The sequence below is a fragment of the Equus quagga genome, chromosome 1 (assembly GCF_021613505.1).
Source record: "Equus quagga isolate Etosha38 chromosome 1, UCLA_HA_Equagga_1.0, whole genome shotgun sequence".
NCBI classification, from domain to species: domain Eukaryota; kingdom Metazoa; phylum Chordata; class Mammalia; order Perissodactyla; family Equidae; genus Equus; species Equus quagga.
In genome coordinates, this window is record NC_060267.1 from 101,123,559 (window position 1) to 101,146,584 (window position 23,026).

General features: G+C 59.9%; 1 protein-coding gene across 1 annotated transcript in view; it reads right to left on the reverse strand.

The window, feature by feature from the left end:
• Positions 1-678: 678 nt before the first annotated feature.
• The window catches only part of NUP210 (nucleoporin 210), a 108,599-nt gene continuing 86,251 nt past the window's right edge, over positions 679-23,026 (reverse strand). The window contains exons 28-41 of the mRNA XM_046682915.1: positions 21,849-21,980; positions 20,974-21,132; positions 18,136-18,227; positions 16,311-16,485; positions 14,712-14,887; positions 12,515-12,735; positions 11,058-11,194; positions 8,543-8,666; positions 7,405-7,551; positions 6,417-6,667; positions 5,243-5,459; positions 3,497-3,592; positions 3,335-3,418; positions 679-2,095 (exon numbers count right to left, since the gene is read on the reverse strand). Coding sequence (XP_046538871.1) covers positions 1,995-2,095; positions 3,335-3,418; positions 3,497-3,592; positions 5,243-5,459; positions 6,417-6,667; positions 7,405-7,551; positions 8,543-8,666; positions 11,058-11,194; positions 12,515-12,735; positions 14,712-14,887; positions 16,311-16,485; positions 18,136-18,227; positions 20,974-21,132; positions 21,849-21,980 — 2,112 coding nt within the window. The 3' untranslated portion in view covers positions 679-1,994. The remainder of the gene's footprint in view (positions 2,096-3,334; positions 3,419-3,496; positions 3,593-5,242; positions 5,460-6,416; positions 6,668-7,404; positions 7,552-8,542; positions 8,667-11,057; positions 11,195-12,514; positions 12,736-14,711; positions 14,888-16,310; positions 16,486-18,135; positions 18,228-20,973; positions 21,133-21,848; positions 21,981-23,026) is intronic.

Genomic DNA, 23,026 nt, shown 5'->3' on the forward strand with positions numbered 1-23,026 from the left:
CTGCCAGGGGCACCTTTGGGTAGCCCGGGACCTTGATGGCTGCCTGATTTCTCTCAGCATCCATTCCCACACCTGGACGAGGCCACCAGGAGAATATGCCTCACGGGGCCCTCAGGACCACGTCTGTGGTGCTTGGTGAAGGCAGAAGGCCGGGCACTGGGGGTCGACGGGGTGAGGGGGACGCCGGGGAGGCAAGAGGCTGGCCACCTGGCAGGGAGAGTTCACTAAGGAGGAAGTCCAGGTTGCCGGGGTCAGGGGAGGAGGGACTGAGCAGAAGTGCTGGTGACCCTGGGGACATCAGCTTCAGGAGGGTGGGGGAGAAGCCAGAGCAACAGGGAGGAAGGGATGCTGGTCGAGTGACACCCAGTGACGGGTGGACATGTGGGCAGGGCTGCCATGTCCTCCTCCAGGGAAGGCGCCATGGGGCCCTGGGCTGGCAGCACTGGAAGACACCATGGCCACCTGCCCTGGCCGCCTACTGGTCTTGGTGGTGGGGGGAGGCCTCGGAGGCCGGCGAGAGGCAGGAGGTGGGTGCGGAAGGCTCGAGGGGCAGCAGAACAGAGCAGCTCCCCAAATCCACGTGGCCGGTGGCAGTCACCAGGGCCTGGGCCACTTCCGGGTAGGACACAGGCCACTCCGGCAGTGATCACGCTGCTCTTAAGAAATTATATAAAGCTTTATTAAATAAACCAAGTAGAAATGCCTATCGACATCCAAGTCGTCAGTTTGAGCTCAAGTAATATCAAGGCACAGTTCTTCCCGTCTGGGCTTTAGGACAATAAATCGCATGGCCCAGCCGTGAAGGGCAGACTGGATTCACACCCGGTTCAGTGTCCCAGCGGGCTCCACGCAGTGTCCATGCGTGGCTGGCTCTGGGGGCGTCTCCAGACCTTCCTGAGAGTGGCCACTCGAGGCCGAGGGCAGGGCTGCCTCTGGAGGTCTCGATGCTGAGGACGGGCAGCTGGGAAGGAGGGACATGACTTCTGCCTTCTCCTTCCCAGCCCCCTCCTGCAGGGCCAGTCCTCCTCACTGGCCCCGCCGGGCTCTGCAGCCCGTGGGGGAGCTGCCTGGAGGGCCCTGGGCCCAGGGAGCTGGCCGCTGGGGGGCCATCTCCACCCGGGTGGGCCGGAGGCTCAGATCTGCTGCGGTATGACAGTGGTACAAAAGGAAGAAGAGATAACACTGGGTGTCTGTGCTCGGGCAGGGCATGGCGGCTCCTCCCCACGCACAAACAGAAAGAGAGGCCCCTGCTCCAGCTCAGGGATGTCTCCCAACTAGGATCGCACGTCCCTGTGCTGATGGAGGAGCCAGGACAAAGAGAACGAGCCGGATCCCACGGGACGTCCCCACAGGGCTGAGGCCGAGTCTAGGAGACGTTTGCACAGCTTAGGAAACAAAGAAAGCCGGGTCACAGTGGCCCACAGGGCGCCAAAAGCAGCCGCGCTGGGCTCCTGCAGTGTCCGTGGCTCCCGGGCTGAGGCAGCCCGGCAGTGGCCAGAGGTCACCCCAGATGCTCACGGCCGCTCGCTCCCCTCACTTCCCAGTGGGAGCCAGAGTAGGGAAAAGTAAAGTTTCCACAGGGAACAAACCCACAAAAATACAAAAGAGATTAAGAAGTCCTTTCCCTGAGACCGCTGCAGTGACGTCCTCCAGAGACGACACCTGCCAGAGCTCTGTCCACTCAAAGTCCCGATTTGAGAGACTCGGAAAGCAACAGCATAAGCGCACATTGTCCAGAAACGCCGGACAAGCAGGCATAGGGGAACGAGCCAGAGTCTTAGCCTGTGCAAGACTCTGAAGTAAAAAAACAAAAAACAAACAAAGTCGTAGGCATATGAATCAGCGACGAGCGCGGCCTGGACTACGGTCTGCGGGGCTGCCGGGGCCGGGCTCAGGGCTCAGGACCCGCCCCAGGCTGCCCGAGCCCATCCCACCTGCGCAGACACAGCAGGGCAGGCGTTGGGTGGGCGGCTCCAGCGCAGCCCCTGGGCCGACTAGTGGGAGGTATATGCGGGGCTCCACAGCCCCGACGGGGGACTGGCTCTGCGAGGGGCAGGCAGTGCGTTGAAAGGCGTCGGCGACGAGGCAGAAAAATCTAGGCGAGAAGAGAGAGGAGGTGAGTCACAGAGCAAGGGGGGCTCGATGTGCCACGGGGCCTGGGTGGGGGCGAGCACAGGGGAGGGCCACTGCAGGCCCGGATGCCTCCCTAACGATGCCCCCGGTGTCCCTGGGCCCGAGGGGGTCCACAGGGGCTTGATGAGCCCTACTAGGGAAAGGGGGTGGGCTGGACACGCAGAGGCCTGGAGCCTGAGCCCCGGCCTCCTGGAGCGCACAGCCTGCCGGGGACAAGCAGCAGGTTGCGGGATGGAGGGAAGTGTGCCGCCCAAGGGGCACTCAGGGAGGGCCATCCAGCTGGGTGGGAACAGCCTCCTGGCAGAGAAAGCTGCATGAACAACGATTCCAACATGAGCAGAGGGTCTGGAGTGGTCGGGAGACAATGACAGACCTGGTGTGGCTCCAGCGAGTGCAGCGAGGGGTGTGTGGGCAGACGCAGTTAGAAAGGGTGGGCGCCCACCGCAAGGACAGCCAGCCAAGCCATCAGAGTTGCAAGGAAAGTGAGCTGTTGAACGTTCCATGCTTTCCCTGGGTGTCATTTCACAGGTCTGATAGGCAGCCTGGTAGAAGGCTGTGATTCTAGAGGCCCAGGATGCATGTGGGATCTTATGACCCAGAAAAACGCATCTATGTACAACACTGCATCCTCTTCCAAAAATTTCACAGACCCCTTGAAGCCTGGTCGCGCTCACGAGCTCAAGGATTCCTTGTGTAGGGGAGAGAACCTTGAATAGGAGTCAGGAGATATAAGGGCTGCCATGTACGGCGGGGCAGGTTGGGCACTGCACAGTTTTAGGAGACACCGCTCACAGAGAGAGGCCTCAGGGCCACCAGAGATAATTGGACTATGAAGAGGAATAGGTCTTGTTTAGGACTGCCCAGAATCCTCATCTCAGAGTCAGCCAGTCCAAACCCAGCTCAGAGCCCTCTGCAGCAGCCCTGACAGGTGGGAACCCAGTCCCAGCGTGCATACTTACAGACGGAGCTCCTGCCGCCAGCCCCTTCACCTGCCCCGTCCTGCTTGGGAAAGCTCTCCTTGTCTAGGTCCCCCTTGCTGGCTCCCAGAGCTGCCCTCTGTGCCTCACGCCCCAGTTGCAACTTTTACCCAGGGCCAGGCCTTCTGAGAGCTGGGGTCCAGGGCCTGAGCACCCCCTTCTCCCCCAGGATCCCTCCTCTTAGCCCCAGCTCTGCCAGGCTGCGTCTGCAGGGGGCTACTCACAGTGGGGGCTGTGCCGAGGGCTGGCTCCGGGGGAGAGGGCTGGAGGCGTGGCGAGCTCGCGGGGCGCACAGACCGTGTGGTAGGCTGCAAGACACGTGGCTGGTTAGAGTAGGGGTGCGGGGTGGGGGAGCAAACCAGGGGACACCACACAGCCTGCCTCACCTATGATCATGACAGCGGTCCCAGCCAGCAGCGCAAACAGCGTGAAGAACATGACCTGGTAGGAGTCCAGGAGGTGCTGGAAGAGGCTGGCTCCGTCTGCAACCGTTGGGAAGACGTGTTACCAAAACCGCCCGGCGCATGGCCAAAGGGTGGGGCCGCCCTCCAGGGGCCCAGAGCAGTGTCCAGTCCCGCGGGGCCGTCACCTCACTGCTCCGTCCCCTGCCTTCCTGGGCCACCTGACCCGTGTTCCACGTGAGACCCTGCTCCTTGGAGGAAGGACCCTCCTCGTGGAGCGGCTCACCGCTCGGCAGGGGCCGGTTTCCCCACCCGTTCAAGGGCAGACGAGGCCTTTCTGCGGGCGTCGGAGGTGGGGGCTGCCCAGTCAGCCACGCTGCCCGAAGGCCGTGTCGAACACGCCAAGTCGAGAGTGAGAACCACGACAATGGAGGTCGGGGCAGACACCGGACAGCACACCGCTGCTCCTGGACCAAGGCCTTGCACAACGAGAGCCCAGCATCTTCTGCCCCAGGGCCGCTCCTCCTCCAGCTCCCCGCCTCAGCCGGGCCCTCAGGCCTTCTCAAGGACCCCTCCCGCCACCCCACTGGGCTGTCTCGAGTCGGGACACATCCCTGCTCGGCAGGAAGAAGGGTGGCCTCCTCAAGTGCCCCTGACATTGGTCCCACCCCTCAGTCCACTCCCAATCGGACCTGACCAGGTCCCTTCCCTGTTCTTGGGAGACAGCCTGAGCCCCTGGCCTGGCGTTCAAGGCTCCTCATGCCCAGCCCTCACCCCACACACCACCCCAGGGTCTGTCTGCATCACCCTCGCCCGGCTACTTGTCCTTCCAGATGGGGCTAAAGGGGCTCCTTGGAGCTGCGCCCTCCTCTGGCAGAGGTCAAACTGCCTCCGCGCCCCCTTCCTCGGCCACATCCTTAGATGCATCCCTTCTGACTGCGTCACTGCTCCTGGGCCCTCTCTATTTAATGGGGGCTTCCCAGGCATTGGCCCAGCAGAGTCTGGCACACAGCAGGTGCTAATCCATGCCTACAAAATAAATGGATTCGTTCATTGCTGAGCACCGACTGTATGTTGGGCAGGCCCTGTTCTAAGCACTGTCTTTAATTACCTAGCTTCTGGCTGGGGAGGCCCAGCAGAAATCATGATAACTAATTATATTAATTATTATACAGGCCGACAGTTGGCAATAGTGCTAGGGAAGGAAGAAAAGGGTGGGAGCGTGTGGGAGTGAGGATGGAGTGTTCGTGTTACGTGGGAAGGTGATATTTGAGGAAGGTTAGATGGGGGGTGGGAGGTGCTGGCCAAGGGGCCATCCAAGGGAACAGCATTCCAGGCAGAGGGAACAGCAAATGCCAAGGGCTCGAGTTGGGGCTGCACGTGTTCCAAAACCAGGAAGGAGGCCAGCGTGGCTGGAGCAGGGTGCATCAGGGAGACAAGTCATACAGGGCTGGGAGGGCAGATCATGTGGGGCTTTTCAGGGCAGAGTGCTGAGGGAGGAGGGCGAGACGTGGCCACGTTTAACAGCCTCCTCTGGCTGTTGCACTGAGCCTGGACGGGACACGGAGCGTGCACGTCTGCCCGCTGAGCGATGTTGACTATGTGCGGCTGTCTGCATGTCTGACTCCTCCCGTCCTCAGACTCCCAGCTCTCCACTGACAGCCAGGACCACTCTGGCTGGGCCCTCCCTGCCCTGGGGCATCCCAGCTGGTGTCCCATCCCATGACTCACAAGGACCAGCTCCTCGGCGATCCATCACGAAGGCCACGGTGACAGGGATGGTGATGGCTTGGTTAGTTGTGGGGCTGGAGAAGGTCAGGGCCGTGGACAGAGGCCCCTGGCTGCCAGCCGTGGGGTCCGAGACACCGACTGTGTAGGTGACGAAGCTGGGCAGCCCCAAAGACTTCTCTTTCATGAAGGCCAGCACGGCCGGAGACCCCGACTTCACCTGGGAGAGACGTCAGGGCTGAAGGGGAGCACCCCCATTTCTACCTGACATGTTGCGCTTCCCTTCCGAGCCTGAAGGCCGGGGGTGGGGACCCCTGCCCAGGCCCCACTCCCTGGGCAGGTGGCGCTGCCTCGGCACTTCTGACAGACAGCGTGCAATGCGCCCAGTCAGGGAGGGAGCACACTGCCCACACTCAGGCTGTTTGTGAGGAATCATGAAATCTAATCAAGTGCTCTTTAAAAAAACGCTACACTGACGTGAACTTTCACCCAGCACTGACTTCCCGAGGGAGCGGCCTGGAGCTCTGTTAGCGGCCGATCACCAGCAGCCCGACCCTGCGGCCTGGCGGACCCTCCATCACCAATGAAGGTTCCACGCCTGTCTCGCTGTGAGAAGCTTCAGCCACGTCTGCTGCGGCGAGACAAGAGGAGGAAGAGCAGAGGCCAGGGAGCCTCACCACATCACCCCAGACCTCCTCCCAGCCTGCGGGGCTCCACGACCTATGACATCATTCTGCCACCATCAGCAGACGGGGAAACTGAGGCCCAGAGAGGGGACCTTGCCCCGAGTTGTGCGGGCGTCAGCGATAGGTCAGGGGCTGGAGCTTTCCTTCCCGTCCCACGTCGGCCTGCATTCCCGCACTGAATTCATCACTGGACATCCTGATGCCCACTGAGCTCAGGCTGTGTGGTGGGCAGCCCTGTTCTAAGTGCCACCCTCACCCACCTAACCTCGAGTTGGGGACGAGCAGCAGAAACCCCAGCAACTAACACAGTTGCATGGGCTAACGGACGGCAATGGTGCTGCAGAAAAAAGACAGGGTCAGGGTATTTTCATTTTCAAAAATTTTATCTCTAGTTTTAATACTAAGGAGAGGTGGTCAGGACTTGCATGTGCCACCGGTCCTGGCTGCCTCGGGTCCTTTCCAATGCTCCTGCTTGCGCATGGGCCACTCACCTCCAGGCTCTCTAGAATCTCCCCGGCTCCAAAGACCTTGACCTCGGAGCTGGTGTGGTGGTTGCTCAAGAGGATTTCAGCCTGGTCGGCGTAAAGCCCCGGGCTGAAGGGCACCTCGGCCCCCACCTGCTCTCCGGAGAAGTGGCCGCCCAGGATGGAGGCGGTGACCACCAGCGCCGTCTTCTTCATGCTGAGGTGTCTCAGCTGCTTGTCTGTCAGCCTGTGCATGGTGACGGAGCAGAGGTACCGGCCTGCGGAGACAAGGGGGCCACCTTGTCCCCTCTCCCACCCATGCCCTGAGGCTACTCATTCTCCCTGCCTTCCTAACTGGAGAACTCCTACTCATCCTTGAGAGCACAGGGGAGGCGTGGCCTCCTCCAGGGGTCTCCTGGGAAGGCCTTCGTCAGTGCCCCAGCCTGCCCTGACACCCTTCCTGTGACCAGCGCTCTCCCTCACTGTCTCCGAATCCTCCACTGGCTAGGCCCCACTGGACTGACACTCGGGGCAGGGCGTCTGGTTCACTCCCTCACCTCAGAGCCAAGTCAGCCCGGCTCTGATGAGAGAGAATAGATGGCAGACAGACACCACGGCCCAGCGCTGGGCTGCAGGTGGGCCCGGCTGACTCTCGGCAGGGCCCCTGACCCCAGATGCAGCAGGACGTTCTGTGGCAGCGTGGGGCGGGACTGACTGGGCACCTGCCGTATCTTCCGTGCCTGGCCCAGAGTGGGTAAGCGAGTCAGACGGACACTATTGAGCAGTTCGAGCTCCCTGAGCCTGGAACCAGGACGCCAGGTGACTGTGAGAACGGCGTGACCCAGCACAGGGACACCAACCCCTCCTACTGAACCAGAGGCCAGAGTGACGATCCATCCCCAGGCTGGGCTCCTGACACACTGCCCTCTGGACTGATGGTTGTCGTGAGCCACACGCACTGAGGGTAAACCCTCCGTGCAGGTCAATTTCCCCCTTCAAACCCTTGCAAACCTACCCAGCGCAGCGTCAAACGCCGGCTCCGCGGTGAAAACATCACGTGCCGGGAGATCAAAGACGTCTGGTTTGAACTGTAGCTGGCAGCTTATGAGGGACTCCGGGAGCAGCGTCTGGATGGCCTCCATCTGGGCGGGGCCGCACTCACCTAGAGATGGGGAGGGGGAGGAAGGGTGGAGGTCAGCCCTGCTGGCTGCCACACCCTGGCCCAGCGAGGCCTCTGCACCTGCCTGCAGGGCCCGGAAACAGGGAGCAACAGCAGGCCACACAGGCCGAGTGGGCCGCAAAATGGCACCTGCACCCCGAATTCCTTCCATGTGGGGCCCCCAGGGCTGCCCGAAGCTTCGTGATGCCATGGTTTATAAACGCTGAGGATAAATTCTACAGAGGAGCTGGTCTCTGCAAATCACGGGCCATTTCAGGTCAGAATCTCAGCATCTGCTCTGGAGCCCGCATCTAATGCGTGTCATCTGTTCCCGTCAGCAGGGAATCATGGGCAGTTTATTTCTGGCCACCAGGAGGGTGAGAGTTCCCCGCTAATGCACTGAGGCCTGTTGGGCAGCAGCGCAGCGCTGTCCGCTTGCACCGAGGCAGGAAGAGAGGTTAGCACAGAGCTGCCTCGTCGATCAGAACGAGAACAGCGGTGCTTAATGCTACCAGTGAAGTGGTTTTTCAAAAAGACAGCCAGTACGGATTTATTTATTCCTGGCAGCTGCTGTCCAGGGCTGTCATGGGCAGGAGATGGGGTCGAATGTTCTATGCGTGACTTGGGAGAGGTAATTACGAAAATCAAAACCAGTGGCCAGGTCTGTGACATCATTGCTTTCCGGGATTAATGGTGGCAAACTGGGGCTTGCTTTCCTCAGGGGCCCTGGGGTGGAAGCTGCATTTCCAGCTCAGAAACAGACCGTTTGTGGGTGCTGGGCTCCTTAGGAAGATTCCTTTCTCAGCCTCAGCTTGTGGAGGACTTGGAATTCTAGAAAGCTGGAAGGAGCGGGCCAGCTGGGGCCAAATGCGCTCTCTGGAGTTGGCGTGAGTTTGAGCACGAAAACCCGACCAAAATCCATTGGATGGGCACAGAAGCTCCTCCCCACACCCCGCAGGACCCCCACCCAGCCCCCTCGCCCCTCGCCCTGGACCTCTCAGGTTGGAGCTCTGGTCTCCCACGGTGACCACCACTCTGGAGGACGCTGCCTCCTGGAAACTGGTCTGGACAGGGCGGACGTGACGGGCCACAATCCTCTGCGGGGCGCTGATCACTATCTGGGGAGGAAGCCAAGGCAACTCCACTGAGCGCCAACTGTGTGCAGGCCCTGCGCTGGGCATTGTGACCCCGCCGCGGCCTGGGATGCAGGAAACGCCCATTCCACAGGGGACAGACCTGAGGCTCAAAGCCTGCATGACTCACAGGAACACGGCAGAGCTGGGTTCGACCCCAGGTTGGTCAGACTGCCGCCCAATGCTCTCCACTAAACAAGCCACCTGGCCCGGCAGGAGAGCAGGGGCCGCATAGCAGGCCTGACGCATTTATGGGGTGGAGGTGGGTTGTGAATTTGGGCTCCTGTGATGGTTATGACCCCTCCTGTGCTCATCAATTTGGTTAATTAATCTCTCAGCAAAGAGAGAAGGAGCCATTCTACTTTATTGTCATTTATTCAAAATAAACGAACCCAACCAAAATGCAGACCCCCCCCCAGGCAGGGTGGTGAAGGCCCCCAGGATCCGGTCTCTCAGATTTCTCCCCCTTGGACTGTCCTGCACCCACAGCCGCACGCCCTCTTGAGGCAGGACCAGCTTTCTCAAGCTGGGGTGCCCTTTACCCTCTTCTGCAGAGCCCACCCCGCTGCCCTGCGGGCCAGCTCGGGGGCCGCTGCCCCACCTGGAAGGCCTCAGCGCCCCTCTGGGCAGCACTGAGCACTCCCCACCTCTCACGGGCCTGGTGTCCCCAAAGGCCAGGCTGCGTCCCGCACGCCCCACCAGTACTTCCCTCCGTCCCCATCTCCCCCACTCCTTACCGGCCCCCCTGCAGTCCTCTCCCACTTTCCCCTCCTCCTCGCCTTGGAGACAGCGCCCACAGCCTTGACCCCATTGCCCTCTTGCTCTGGTGTGCCCTGCACGTTCCCGCCCACTCCCAGGGCAAGAACCATCCCTGTGCTGGAGACCCCCACCTCCATCCCAGCTCTGCCCTGGAGCTCCAGACACGCCTGCCCAGCTGCGTCACCGCCAGCCTCACCTGGAGGAGCTACCACCGCCTCAAACTCACTCAGCACCTTCCCCCCACACGGCCCCCCTGTGCTCCCCTCTCAGAGCAAAGGCCCGGCATCCATCTCGTCACCCAAGCCGGACCCCGGAGTCATCCCCAGGCGTCCTTCTCCCTCAGCCCCACTTCCGAATGTGCACCAAGCTCTGATGACCCTCCCTCCGGAATCTCCCAAACGCACCCTCAGTTTCCGCCCACCCAGCAGTGCCCGCCGAGGGCCGTCCTGGGTCCTGGCTGGCCCCTGCAGCTGCTCCCCTCCCTCGGGCTCTCACACTCCACCTGGCACTGGGCAACCTTTCCAAACCACACCTCTGCTGTACCTCACTCCTGGCTTAAGAAAAGTCCCTGATGACTCCCTAGGGCTCCCAGCACGAGCTTCAGCCGCTCTACCTGGCAGTCATGGTGGCAGCTGGCACCTGGGTCCCACTCCGAACGCTGCACAGCCTGACCCAATCCTCAAAACAACATGCTCTCCATTTCACAGACCAGAAAAGTGAGACAGAGAGGCTAAATAACTCCCCCAAGGTCACACAGCCTCTCAGTGGCCCAGCTGGGGTCTGAACCCAGGCAGCCTGGCCCCAGAGCCCACATGCTTAACCAGTCCATGGAACGGATCCAAGTGTCCCTCTCTGATCCCAGAGCCTGCCTCTGCCTGCCCCACACCCTGGTTCCAGCCCCCAGGCCCGGCTCCTGACCCTCCACATCTTGGCCGGTGCCTCCTCTCCTCTGCCAGCGCCCCACCCCAGGCCTGCCCCAGCCACTCTCCACAGCTCTTTCTGGGAAGCACAGCTTTATTAGTCCCAAAGCACCTCTGTCTGCAACCTGTGTGCCCGCACCGCAGAGCCGCAGCACTAAGTACGCCCGCTCTGAGGCTGACCCGCTGGACGGACACAGCGTGCGAGGCTCTGGAAAGGGGACCAGCGCGGAAGGAACGCAGCCAGACTCTGCTGGAGACAGATGGAGGAGAGAGCGGTTTTGTTCGCCTCCAGAAGGACTCCAAAGGTGATTTGCGGTTGGAGGTTCAACTTTGCCGGTGACACCACCTCGCCACGCGGCTGCCACGGCCTCGCCCCCCAGGAACCCCCCACCCAGCCACTTGGGCCCTTCCAGGCTCTCGGCAGCGGGATCGCCCCTAGGAGGTCGCCTCCCATCATCACGCCATTCTGCACAGGGGCTGACAGAGGTCTGGGGAGAGAAGGGGAAGGGGCCCAGTCCCAGAGGAGGTAGGTGGCAGAGCCCAGACTCAAGGCTCCCAGATGCCAGCTGCCTCGCGGGGCGCTGGGGCTTCTTTCTAAAGGAAAGGGGATCACCCCGTATTGAGAGCTGAAAGTTTCACCCCGAGAGACTCAGCCATGCCTCCCGGGCCACGGAGCATGTGTGTCCCAAAGCCCCACCTCCTTGTAGGTCCTCAGGTGCCCAGCGACCTCGTAGTAAACGGTTGCGGATCCCACATCCCGGGCCACGGCCACGCCTGTCTTGGGGTCAATTTGGAGGATGCTGTTGGCTGAGGAGCTCCAGGTTCCGGGGAGGCCTGGGGAAGGAAAGACTGGATGTCACCCTTCTTTCCTACGTCCGACACTCCAGCCAAATCCCGTCTTACCTGATGACTGTGCCAGCCTCCCCGTGCCCCTCACCCCTGCCCCACATTGCTGTCTGGGGAGCTCAGTGATCACCCTCAGGAGGGAAGGCATGCTGCTGCCCCTGCAGCCTGGTTCTGCCCCAGCCTCCGCTCCCGGCTGCACCACCTGGGGCCAGCTGCAGCTCTCCTGCGGCACCTGCCCTCTGCATGGCTGTGGCCTGTCCACAGTGAGCCTCCGGCCTCTCCCACCTCCAGTGCTCCCTGCTTGGAATGTCTTGATTATCCCCCTGTCCTGGGATGACCTGTGTGCTGGCCCCCCCCCCCCCCCACCCCCCCCCCCCCAGCACTGCCCTGCCCCCGCCCCGGATGGTTGGTCAGCCCCCTCAGCAAACAAAGCAGGCGTCAGGCTGCGAGTTGTCACTAGACAGCATGTTGGTTAAAAGCCAATCACATTATGTAACAGATAGGATCAAAGAACTCAACACCGCATTCTATTTATGGCAAATTATATTTGCTTTTCTTTAAAGGCAATGTTTAACTTCCTCTTAAAATGAATCTAATTAGGTAAAAAAAAAAAAAAAAGGAGCCAACTGAAACAGACATTAAGTGAATAATTGTGCCTGTAGCTCCTGGATATACAGGTGGCTTGGGAACGACTGGAATCCGAGAGTCACTGAATCGGCACAACAGCGACTCTTTGCTCAGTTTCCTTCCACAGTCACGCCGTCCAACACGGTGCCACCAGCCACGAAGTTAACTAACACGGAACGCTGCGTTCCTCCACGGCATCAGCCATGTCACGCGTTCAGCTGCGAGTGGCGACTGCGTTAGGCAGTGCAGACACAGGACGTGTCCACATGGCAGGAAGTCCTCCTGGACAGCACTGCTCTAGAGCAGGCTGGCACGCGTGTTCTGCACAGGGCCAGAGAGTAAATATTTTGGGCCGTGCAGGCCCTCAGGTGTCTGAGGCCGCCACTCAACCTGGCAGTTTCAGGATGAAAAGAGCCACTGCTGACATGTAAACGAACGGGGAGGCTGAGCTCCCGGGCCAGCTGATTTGCAGGAAGAGGCGACAGGCTGGCTCTGGGCCTTGAGGAGCAGTTTTCCAGCTCCTGCTCGAGAACGTCATCCACGTCTACTTGCACACCTCCCTTGGGGGACAGGGAGCTGAGCTGTTCCCCACTCCCGTCCTGAGCGCTCACCGTGTGCCCTCACGGTCTCAGCACCCACAGCTTAGACTCAAAGGGCTCCCTTGGCCAGGCTCCCTCTTACCTTCCAGGCTGACGAGAACAGCGGCCAGACAGAGGACATCCCCCACCACCACCGCTCCGGCCAGCTCCGGGGAGATGGCCTGTAGGACGGGCAATGGGACGAAGTCGGAGAGGCCCGCGTGCTCCGTGTCCCACGCGCTGAGCAGGGTCAGGCCCACGCCGACGGTGCGGACGACGCAGGTGTTGTTGGCGGTGCCCTTCCCGATTTGCACAAACTCATCTCTAGGCACAGGAGGGAGACGCGGGCTCAGTCTCGGCAGAGGGCCTCCAACTCCCGAAGGAGAGACACAGCGTGAGTCCTCTGCTGGGTGACGCTTTTCATGGACTTCGACCCCAGACGTCACTCAGCTCCCGTTTACTGAGCAGCTGCACCGGTCTGACTCATCTTATCACCCGGGAGGAGCCCGCGGTCCTCAGCAGGAATGGCTGCCCTGCCATCCCCGCATTGCAGCAGGAAAAACAGAGGCCCAGAGAGGAAAGTGGCCTGCAAAGCGCTCTCCAGCCCTTCCCCGCAGGCATGAGGACGTCCTGGGGAGGCAGGAGCTGCCCTCTGCTGTGTAACCTGAGTGAGCACTGGAGCCCCTGCCCACTCCCTCATCCGCCATGAGCACTACCCCAGGCCGGTAGCTGGACGTGCTTGGACGGGCATCTGGCAGCCAGTGAGACTCAGGCCACGTCGGCCAGTGTCGTCCGGTGGGAAGGCTTGGACGGGGGGTGAGGGCTGGGTCCCCGACTTCATCACTTCCTGCTGCCACGCCTTCTGACCCCTGAGCCCTGACTGTCTCTTGGAGAGAGATGCTCCGAGCACAAAGGGCTGGCGAGACTTCTGCGGGGTAACTGAGGGGCCGGGACGACCTGGCTCCACTTCCTCCAGGGCCGCCTACGTCCCAGGTGGACGGACGGCCCAGACTGCATGCACAGAGCTCCACACTTTGCCAGAGGCCCTCCGACCCCGGCCTCAGTTGATGGCCCTGGGGCGAGGCCACGGTCCTCATGGGACTGTGTGGAGACCAGGGGTCTGGAGAGGTGACCCGCCTTCCCAAGCTCACAGGCCCACCAAGGGCAGAGCCAGGCTTGAACCCGGTCCGCCTCCACACCCTGGTTCTTCCGCACGCCCCACTCCTAGCGCCGGCCCTGGCGTGTTCAGCAGTAGGGGACACATCTGTTGCAGGGCCCGTGGGGAGGCCACGGTGCAGTGGTCACCAGCACTGGGCTCACCCTTCTGCCCGGGGGGCCTCTCTGGGGCCTCTCCCCAAGGCCTCCCCTCCCTCCTGGTCTGAGGCTTCTCCCGCCTGCTCTGAGCCCACTCTGCAGCCCCCTGGGCATGGTTCTCCACCTGCAGAATCACCTGCAGGCCTTGTTGTTACATTCTTGGGCCCTGTGAATGTGCATTTCTAAGAGTTCCCAGGCGATGTGGATGATGCTGGCCTGGGACCACACTTTGAGAACCACTGCTCCAGCCGACTCAGAAGTTTCAGCAGGCCCAGACTGAGGCCACGGCTCTCTCCCTGGCTCTGGAGCCCGCCCCCTCTCTCCTCACGTTAGGCCCGAGGCTGCAGCGGTATTTCAAAAGACTCAGCCAAAAAGAGCTTGCACTTGGATCCAACGGGACCTGGCATTCAAACCCCACTTTCTGGCTCTGTGGCCCTGGACAAGTGGCTTGACCTCTCTGGGCCTATACAAATGGGCTACAGTGAGGAGTCAGCAAGATGTCATGCTGCAGGGCCTGCATACAGCAGACGTTCAGGGAATACTGGAAGGTGTGTGCCTCCCTGATCAGCTTTGTGGAGTGTGTAACCAACGATCTGTGTTACTGACCACAGGGACAGACAGGGTGGTTTGTATCTCCCCGCAGTCCAGCTTTCACAGGTGCACAAAGTCCTATTACAGATCCTCCGACCACAAATCCCGGCATCCAGGTTTCGCTTCCTGCCCAGTGGGGGATGTTCCCACCAGTTTCCTATCCTAGAGTAATAAACACTCTCGGCCGTGCTTCCCGACTCCCACCTCCACACCGAGCCTGGTGCGTCCCCCTGTGGCCCTATGAGTGTGGCACGTCTCCTCCTCTTGGAAATTGAGTGACAAAACTCTTCTTTCACTGCATTAGGCTCCCTGGGTCGCCATCGGTCACCCTCCGTGAATTAAACCCGGTACGACCGAGACGCCCAGGTGAGAAATGAGCGTCACCCACATCCTACCTGTTTGTTGCAAAGTTGAGGACAGAATTGTGAGCGTGGAAGATGTCTCCAGAGTTGTCGTGGAAGTGCACGGTGAAGGTCACGGTCATTCCCAGAGGCAGGGCTGCCAGGGCCTCCCTGTTCCGGGTGTGCAGGGCGGGGCTCATGGAGATCCTCAGGTAAGAGACAGGGGACACCTACAGGACAAGGAGCAGGTATGGTGATGGCTGTGCCGGGAACCAGCCTCCCCGAAAACCCTCCCGGGGAGGAGACACTAGCCCTGGCCAGTCCCCATCCCAGGAAGGACTGAGTGCTGGCCCAACCTGGGGTCATGGAACAAGGAAAGGCCTCGCTCCCCAGAGCATGGTAACCTCGTGACAAGGTTCCCACCCCCTACATAGTGAGCCCACTCAACCCGCCAGAGTCCACACCCATGACTTTGAAGAATTACACCACTATTCACGTCGCAGAAGTCCCTGCAGGGTGGCCTGTCCAGATTCACTGGAGCACCTGGCCCTCTGGGCATGTAAAGCAGGAACGACGCCCTGGATCACAGAGGCAGCACTAACTGGGGGCCACTGCACGCCCGCAGGAGCTCCGGGGAAAGGAGAGACGGGAAAAGGAGGGGACAATGGGTTCCTGGAGCCCACGGGCCTGAACTCCACGAAGATCAGCCTCAGTTCCCTGACTCCAGTAAAATCTATTCTGGCCAAAAAAGCCAGCCCCCAAAGACCTAATTTCCCTGACAAAGTTCAGCGCTGCAGTGACAGGGACACAGCTGGTGCCTGGAACAAACAGGATGAGCCGTCGCTTTCACTTACTCAAGAACTAGGGTGGAGGGCTCCCTGCCAGGCGCCCAGCTTGAGACAAAGAGACGTTAGTTAAGGGAATAGGCCTGTGACTGGCAACATCTGAACATGAAGGTGGTCATGTATTCTCTCTGTTATCAGGATTCAGAAAGTGGCTACGATGACACACGGAAAGAAAATTCTGATCAGGATGAACCCCAGGAGCCAACCCAAGGTGCTCAAGGAGAAAGTCCCTGTCACGAAGCAGCACAGGGTGCAGAGGGACACGGGGAGCACTGGGATGTGGCCCGAGGACACAAACCCAAGCCGGGCCAATGTGGGTAAGAACCCAGACTCTGACTCCCAATCACGGTGACCTCGAGGGGGTCACTCCCACTCGGAGTTGCTTCACGCCTGTAAAATGGGTCACCCGACTCCAGGCTGCCATGTGTGTCACATCATGATTTCCGGGTCAGGTATCGAGCACATGCCTTCAATGCTTTCGGGCACCTACCATGTTCCAGGCCCCGGCTGGCTGGTCAGACACTGGGGTGCCAGTTCCAGCAAAGCACAGACCTTGCTGGGCCTCAGTTTCCCCATCTATGAAATGAGGTCATTTCAATCAGTAATCTCCAAGAATCTCGGCTCTGACAGCCAGAAAATGCTGTGGCCTCTTACCTATGACCTTCGTCCCCGAGTTATTCTTAAATTCTGACACACAATTTCTCAGCTGGAAGGTGTATATATTCACTCTTACACCCATGAGGGGAAAAATACTACCTGGGCACTATGGATTTCATTACTCCGAAGAGGAGAGAAATTAGGATCCTACCTTCACAGCAACGATAATGGTTTGGTTGGCCCCGAAAGGCTCTTGGGCAGTCACTTCAATTGTGGACGTGCCAATCGCAGACCCCGACACCAGGAAGCCTTTCTCATCAATGTGCACGAGGGCAACCTTCTCAGGCCCGTCCAGGACACGGTAGCTCAGAGTGGCTGCGCCATCCCTTTGGAAAACAAAACAGATGCGTTTTTACAGAGAGTGGCGGCAGGAGTGTCTCGCGGCGAGGGGACCCGGGGGTCTGGGGCTCCCAGCTGCTCCTGGGAGAAGAGAAAGGCCCCATCTTGGCCCTGCTGTGCATCAGGACCACGTGCGGGCAGCCTGTCTGCAGCCTTGTGGGTCACCAGCAGGAAACCGCATTTGGAAACCAGTGGTTCCAAGGGCAGCAGCGCCCACCACGCTGGTCGCAGGGAAGGACGTGAGGGCTGAGTCCCAAGGGACATTTCCTGCAGAAGGGCATCTCTGAGGCAAGTTGTTCTCACTTGACTAGATAAGGCAGCCTGGCATGGTAGAGAGAGGAGGGGGCTCCGAGGGGACAGAAGCTAAGGCAGTTCCAGGGCCTGCAAACAGCCATGAGCCGCAGGCATGTGGCGTCCCCTCTGTCCATCCCGGTTTCCTCAGCTGTGAAAGTGGAGCAATGGCCCTGCCCTGTCCTATTTCCAAGGGCTGCTAACAGCACAAGAACGGGCAAGTTGCTCAGAAAGAAGTTTGTAAAATACTGCCAGGATGCACTGGGTGGAAGGCAAATTAGGCCACGTTTTCGGCCCTTCTGCATATCATTAATATAATAAATGGGAAGCAGAGGCCTCTAGCTCCCAGGACTGCCCCCTCACCTCTCTCTTTGTGCCCCAGCCCTGCAGACCCTCCTCAGACGACTTTAAGCAAACGTCACTGCCTCTGCCTCAACTTTCTCCCCTCCTCAGCCCCCTCCTCTAACCTGCAGAACTCCTATGCATCCTTTAAGACCCAGCTCAAGCATCTCCACCTGTGACATGCTCCCCTGAATCCTCGGATGCAAGGCCCTTCTTTGGGCTACAGCTTGAACGTCACACCTCGTTTCATTACAGCCTTTCTCACGCTGTCCTCCTCTCTTCCCCACCAGACCTTCCAGGGCACCAGGTGTCGTCCATCTCTGTTCCAGAGCCCAACACAGAGCCTGGTGCTGAGACACCTCAGGCTGAGCGAACAGCGTGTGTGTGTGATGGAACATGTCCGTGCTCCTACAGTTCTTGCAGCCCCCACTTGGCAGCTGCAGTTCACACGAAGTCACCACCTGCCAGGCCCTCCCTCTGAATCCGAGGCAGGCGTCATGTCTGCAGACATGCTTTAAAACCGCTTCTGGGACGCAAGCGTGCAGCCCCCTCGCCCGGGGACCCTGTTCAAGCGTAGATTCTCATTCTGCAGGTCCGGCCGGGGTCTGAGATGTGCATTTCAACCTGCCCCTAGGTGATGCCCACACGGCTGGACTCGGACTACGCTTTGAGCAGCAGGTCTTAAAGACACACGGGGGTTGAAAGTTTAACGCTTTCAAGGTGGTACTTTCCCCCTTTGAAGCACTGGATTTCAGTAGCAGGCATTAAAGCTTTCTAGGCTCCGGGGAAGAGAGGAGGGACCCCCGGGGAGAAGGGAGGCAGAAGAGCAAGGGAAGTCCACGGCGAGGGGAGGAGGAAGGCAGAGGCTGCCCCTGTTTCAAACACAACACTGAGAAAGATGCACAGTTTGCTGGAAGCGTCCCCCAGCTGCTGACAACTTTGACAAATGAGTCGCTGAATGGAGCACCGTTCACAGGCCTGCTGACAAGCGCAGAATCACGTACCTGTTTGTCTGAAGCCTTAGAAAGGAGTTGGGCGACATTAATATTTGTTCTGCTTCTATTTCGGGGTTCAGCAGCAGCAGCTTTTCATACACCTGGAACAGAGGGCACATCTTACTTCCTGGGACGCACTGGAACCCTGTCGAGGACTCTGCTTCTCTCCCAGCAGTGAGAGCTGAGGGGTCCAGGGATGAGGAACGCTTTGCAAGCACCTGCGAGGTGGCTGGGGCGTGACGGTGAGGGCTAAGCCAGGAGAGGCCAAGGGTGCGACGAGGAGAAGCAGGCAGGCCGAGCATGTGCGCCCTGACGGGGCTGCCTCGAGGAGCCTGGAAGCACAGGCCTCCCCACTGTTCCCGGGAGGAAACTTCATTTGCCGGGACGTGCGCATGGAAGGCAGCACACGGACCCCCAGGGCCCAGGGTCTGCTCAGCTGTGACTCCGCCAGGACTGAGGCTGGAGAAGCTTCCATCTAAATCCCCCTTCCCTCAGCACGACACCCAGCCCCTCCCTGTGACCGTCTCAGAACAAGACCCCTCCGCTGCTGGGCCCTGATCTCGCTCCCCGTCCTGCCGCACTCTTCACAGATCTGCACAGAGCGTGTGTGGGGCCTCGGCGGGCTCAGGCCAGCAGAGCACAACCTGACAATGTCAGACACAATCTGATCCTGTCGCTCCCCAGGGGCCCCGAGGCCCTCGATAGCTTCAGAGCACCCGCCACAGCCCCTACCCCAGAACTCCAGACCCCTCTCTGTGTGCATCTTCAAGTGTCTGTCACCCTTCAAAGTCCCCTTCTCTGAGGACCCTCGAGCCTGGATGCCGAGTGCAGCTTTGAGCTCCCCACTGGCTTCTGATCTGGTCGGACCAGCTGGATGCTCCTAAGGGCCTGTGTCTAAAACCGTCTGAACTGACGGTGATTTTCCAGGAGGAGACGGGCCCAACTCCCCTCCCTCCCAGCACTGATGTGTTCTGAGCATAGATTTAACCCTGGATTTCCTCATCTGTAAAATGGGTCTAAAATTAGTAACCCTTGCCATGCCTGTCTCCAAGAGCTGTGGGATTTGTGACACACTGGGAGTGCCAGCACTTTCTAAATGGTGACTGACAAACGACGGGGTTCTGGCGTCAGGGGAGTCCTTCTGCCAGGCAGGTGGCATCGGAGTGAAGCAGCCTCATTAATTTCATCTTGGACACATGTACTGTGCAGGAAATCCACGTACAAACGTCTCCTCCTGTTTTCCTTAAACATGTATTCCTTGTTGTCCTTCTTTAGATGGAGCTGAAGGTACAGAGATACCTTACTTTCTTGTTAACTGTCAGAAAAGCAACAGCGCAAGCATCACGGCAAAGGGCAACTGATATTCGGCCTCGCTGTCAGAGAGACAGCAGGGAGTGGTGGGGCCTGTGGCTAACCAGAGGGAACAGCTCTCATGAAGGGGAGGTGCTCCTCATCTCCTGCTGATTCTGCCATGTGGCAACATGCCATGTCTTCAGGATAAGCAACATATCGGATTTTTATACAAAGTCTTCCTATTTTTAAATGTTGGCAACAAATAAAAATTGTTCCAAGGCACTGAGTGAACCAAATAAAAAACATCTGTGGGCTGGATCCCGCTTTTCTAAGTTTCTGATGTACTCAAGCTCCTTCTGCTGTCGGCTAGGGAAGCTGAGGCACAGGGATGTTACGTGACCCAGCTGAGGCCACAGAATTTGGAAGCTGCAAAACCCTGTCTTCACTTCCACGAGACGTTCTAGAACTTAGTTACTTTTATTTTTACCCAGAAGAACATGTATTTCTGTTTATGTGTGTGTGTACGTCTGTGTGTGTGTGCAGGCGTGTGCACGTGCGTGTGCAGGCAGGGGTGAGAAGGGTGGTAAATAGGCTCTTCTTTCTCTGAAAACCTGCTTCTTTCTCCCCGATTGGGCACGTGCCTGCGGTAGGAATGGTTTCTCTCTTCTTGAAGAGGGGCTGGGACCCGTTTCTCTTCTCATGGTATCTAGGAGCCACTTTCACTTTTCTTTGCCATTTGGGGAGTCCTGGGGGTCACTGAGTCCCACATTAGCAGATGGGGCCCTTGAGGCTAGAAATGCTCTTCAGAGGCAACTTGCTACCTCCCGGTCTTACAGAGGGGCCCGGGGCCAGGGAGGTAGGGGAAGGAAGAAGAGGGCCGGGGCCAGCCCTGGGTGGGAGGAGGACGGTTGGGCTCTGGGCCCACTTGGCTCGGAGCAGCCCCCTCCATCTCTGAGGCTCAGCTTCCATCTGTGAATCGACGGGCCACTGCGTCTCCCAGACCTCCACACGGCACAGCCCTCAAGGCCTTTCAGGGTCCCCTGCCCACTCGCCAGGCCCTGCAGAGGGGCGCTCCACCTCCCGGGCTGCAGGCTCATCGTCAAGCAGCAGCGCCCGCAGCCCCTGCTCCGCAGGCTTCGCAGGAGCCCCAGGTGGGCAGCCTCCGGCGAGCGCTCCGAGTGTTTGTGAGATAAACAGACAAACGAACGCCCAGCTCACAGGATCTTCTAGTCTCTTCCTCCCATGAAGGCCTCCCAGACGCCAAGCTCAGAATAATCTGCTGTTTTGGAACACGTCAAGCTATTTCGGACCTCCAGGACTCTGCACATGCCATTCCCTCCGCCTGGCCCTCCGGCCGACCCCACCATCCCGAAATGTCCCTCCTCTGTGAGGCCCCATCGGCCCATCTATGAGCTGCAGAGCACCTCATACGCCCGGCCAGACCCCGCAGAGCGAGTGCTGGCGCAGGGCCCAGCCTCATGCCACCCGCAGTGTGCCCACACAGCCGCTGGGCACTCCCCCTCTGACGGTGGCTTCTGCACACCTGTCCCTTACCTGGACTTGGATCTCATCAGAGAGTTCTCTGGCGAGGCCGTGCAGCTGCCCAGCCGCTGGGTCCAGGGCCTTGACCACCACTCTCAGCCCGGTCCGGCCTTTCACCCGGCCGTGCACGTTCATGGCAAAGTTGTACTGTGACGGGAGCCGGAGTGACGCCTGGGACAGACCAACACTCTTCAGGGAGAGCCCCAGGGCCCCGCACCCTCCGAAGTGCAGAGCCCAGCAGGAGCCCCTGACTCCCTGACAGCCGCCTGCCTGACCTCAAAGGCTGCTGCCTCCCTGCCCCGCTCAGGGCCTGTCACCCTGGGGCGGGTAGCCTGGTCCCCCCAGCACAAGGCAGCATGCCATCCGTCCCCTAGTTTCACGATGTTCACAGGTGCACGTAGAAAACGCTGGGCCAACCCACATGAGCCAGCATTCTACGGAGGACTTCTCAGAGCCTTTAGTGTACAGAGGTGGGTTATGAAACACTAAAAGGGACACCAGGCTTGCAGTGGTTCCTCGCGGAGACGCCCTGTTATGGGGTGCCTGTGAATAGGTCACACTGCCCATGTACCACGGGAGCAGTCTGGGGAAGCCCCCGGCACTGGGGACAGGAGCCTGGCACCACTGGGTAGGGGGTAGGTATTCATCCTTCACTAGAGCAGCTTCAGGCAGCCTCTAAGACACCTCATGCCCATGCCTGCCCCGCCCCAGCGTCCCCCACTGTCCATGGATAAGGCCTTGCAGGGAAGTCACAAAAGTGCCAGAGTGTCCCGATGAGCCTCGAGAGGGGCAGAAAGGGACCAGGACCAGCCTGGGCGTCAAGGTGCAGACCTTGAGCAGAGATGCTGGCCTGGGATGGAGGGTGGGGGCTCTGGGTGGGGGCTTACCTCATGGTGCCGCCCCCGGATGTCCAGGATGTCCCGCTTGGTGACTGACCAGTGGAAGGTCAGGCCTGGCACGGCATTGCCAAAGGAGAAAGGGTTCTGGTTGTTGGTGATCCCAGTGACGTAAACGGGCATCTGTGGGGGAGAGGCCAGATCCCATGACCACCAGGGTCCCACTGCCAAAGTGCCCCCCACACCCTGGGGCACAACCCGCACTGCCTCTCCACTGCCCGAGGACGTTCCTGTCTCCTCCAGGCAATGGGACCTGTGCCCAGTTCTTCCCTGATAGAGATGGCACGGCACAGGTGCAGAATGTTCATGAAAGAGGAAATGATCAAAGACAGAAGCAGCCCCTCCCCACCCTGTCCTCCTCGGGCCGCGGGCTGGGTCTGCCCTCCCCACGCTGTCCTTCCTGGGCTGTGAGCTGGGTCCACTGTGGCCGAGAGTCCCCATTCCTGAAGAGACCCCTGGAGCTCTGGGAGTCCGGCAGCCCCTGGCAGCACAGCGCCCCTGCCCGCGGCCCCTGCTCTGCTCCTCTTTCTCCATCTAGCAGGGGGTCCCTGCTCACGTGGGACAGGCATGGGTGGGACTCAGGGCCTCCTTCAACCGTGTTGACTGAGTGCCTACTAGAGGGCACGGGGAGGTGACGCAGCCACAGGGAAGCAGAGCCAGCTGCCTGCGGCGACTCCCGGTTCCCTCACTGACCCGGTGTGGCCCTGGGGGACGCCTCAGCTTTCTCGTGTTCATTTCCCCAACCACAATATGGAGAAGACACTGGCAGCTACCTCAGGGGGTGGTTAGGAACAGCAAATGAATGAACATGCAGACAGCACTCAGTAGAGATGCGCCATACAAATGTTCGCTCCCGTCCCGTGCCGGGTGCTCAAGGCGTGGGGAGATGCGGGCGTCGCTCACTGGCTGCACCACACGCACCAGGAGGGGACAGGTGCTAACACAAGAGCAGCTTCATGCCATGAGGGAGGGGGGGAGACCAACAGAGACGCTGCGCTCTGGAGCAGGACCACAGGGCAGGCCCTCCGGGAGGGGACACCGAGCCCCGTGGACACGCAGGGTCAGCAGGTGCAGAGGAATGGAGCAGGCACAGCATCCTAGCAGCGGCTCCCCAGCTCTTCCTGAACTGGAACTCAGAGTTCCAGACCTGCCAAGAGGCTGCCGGGACA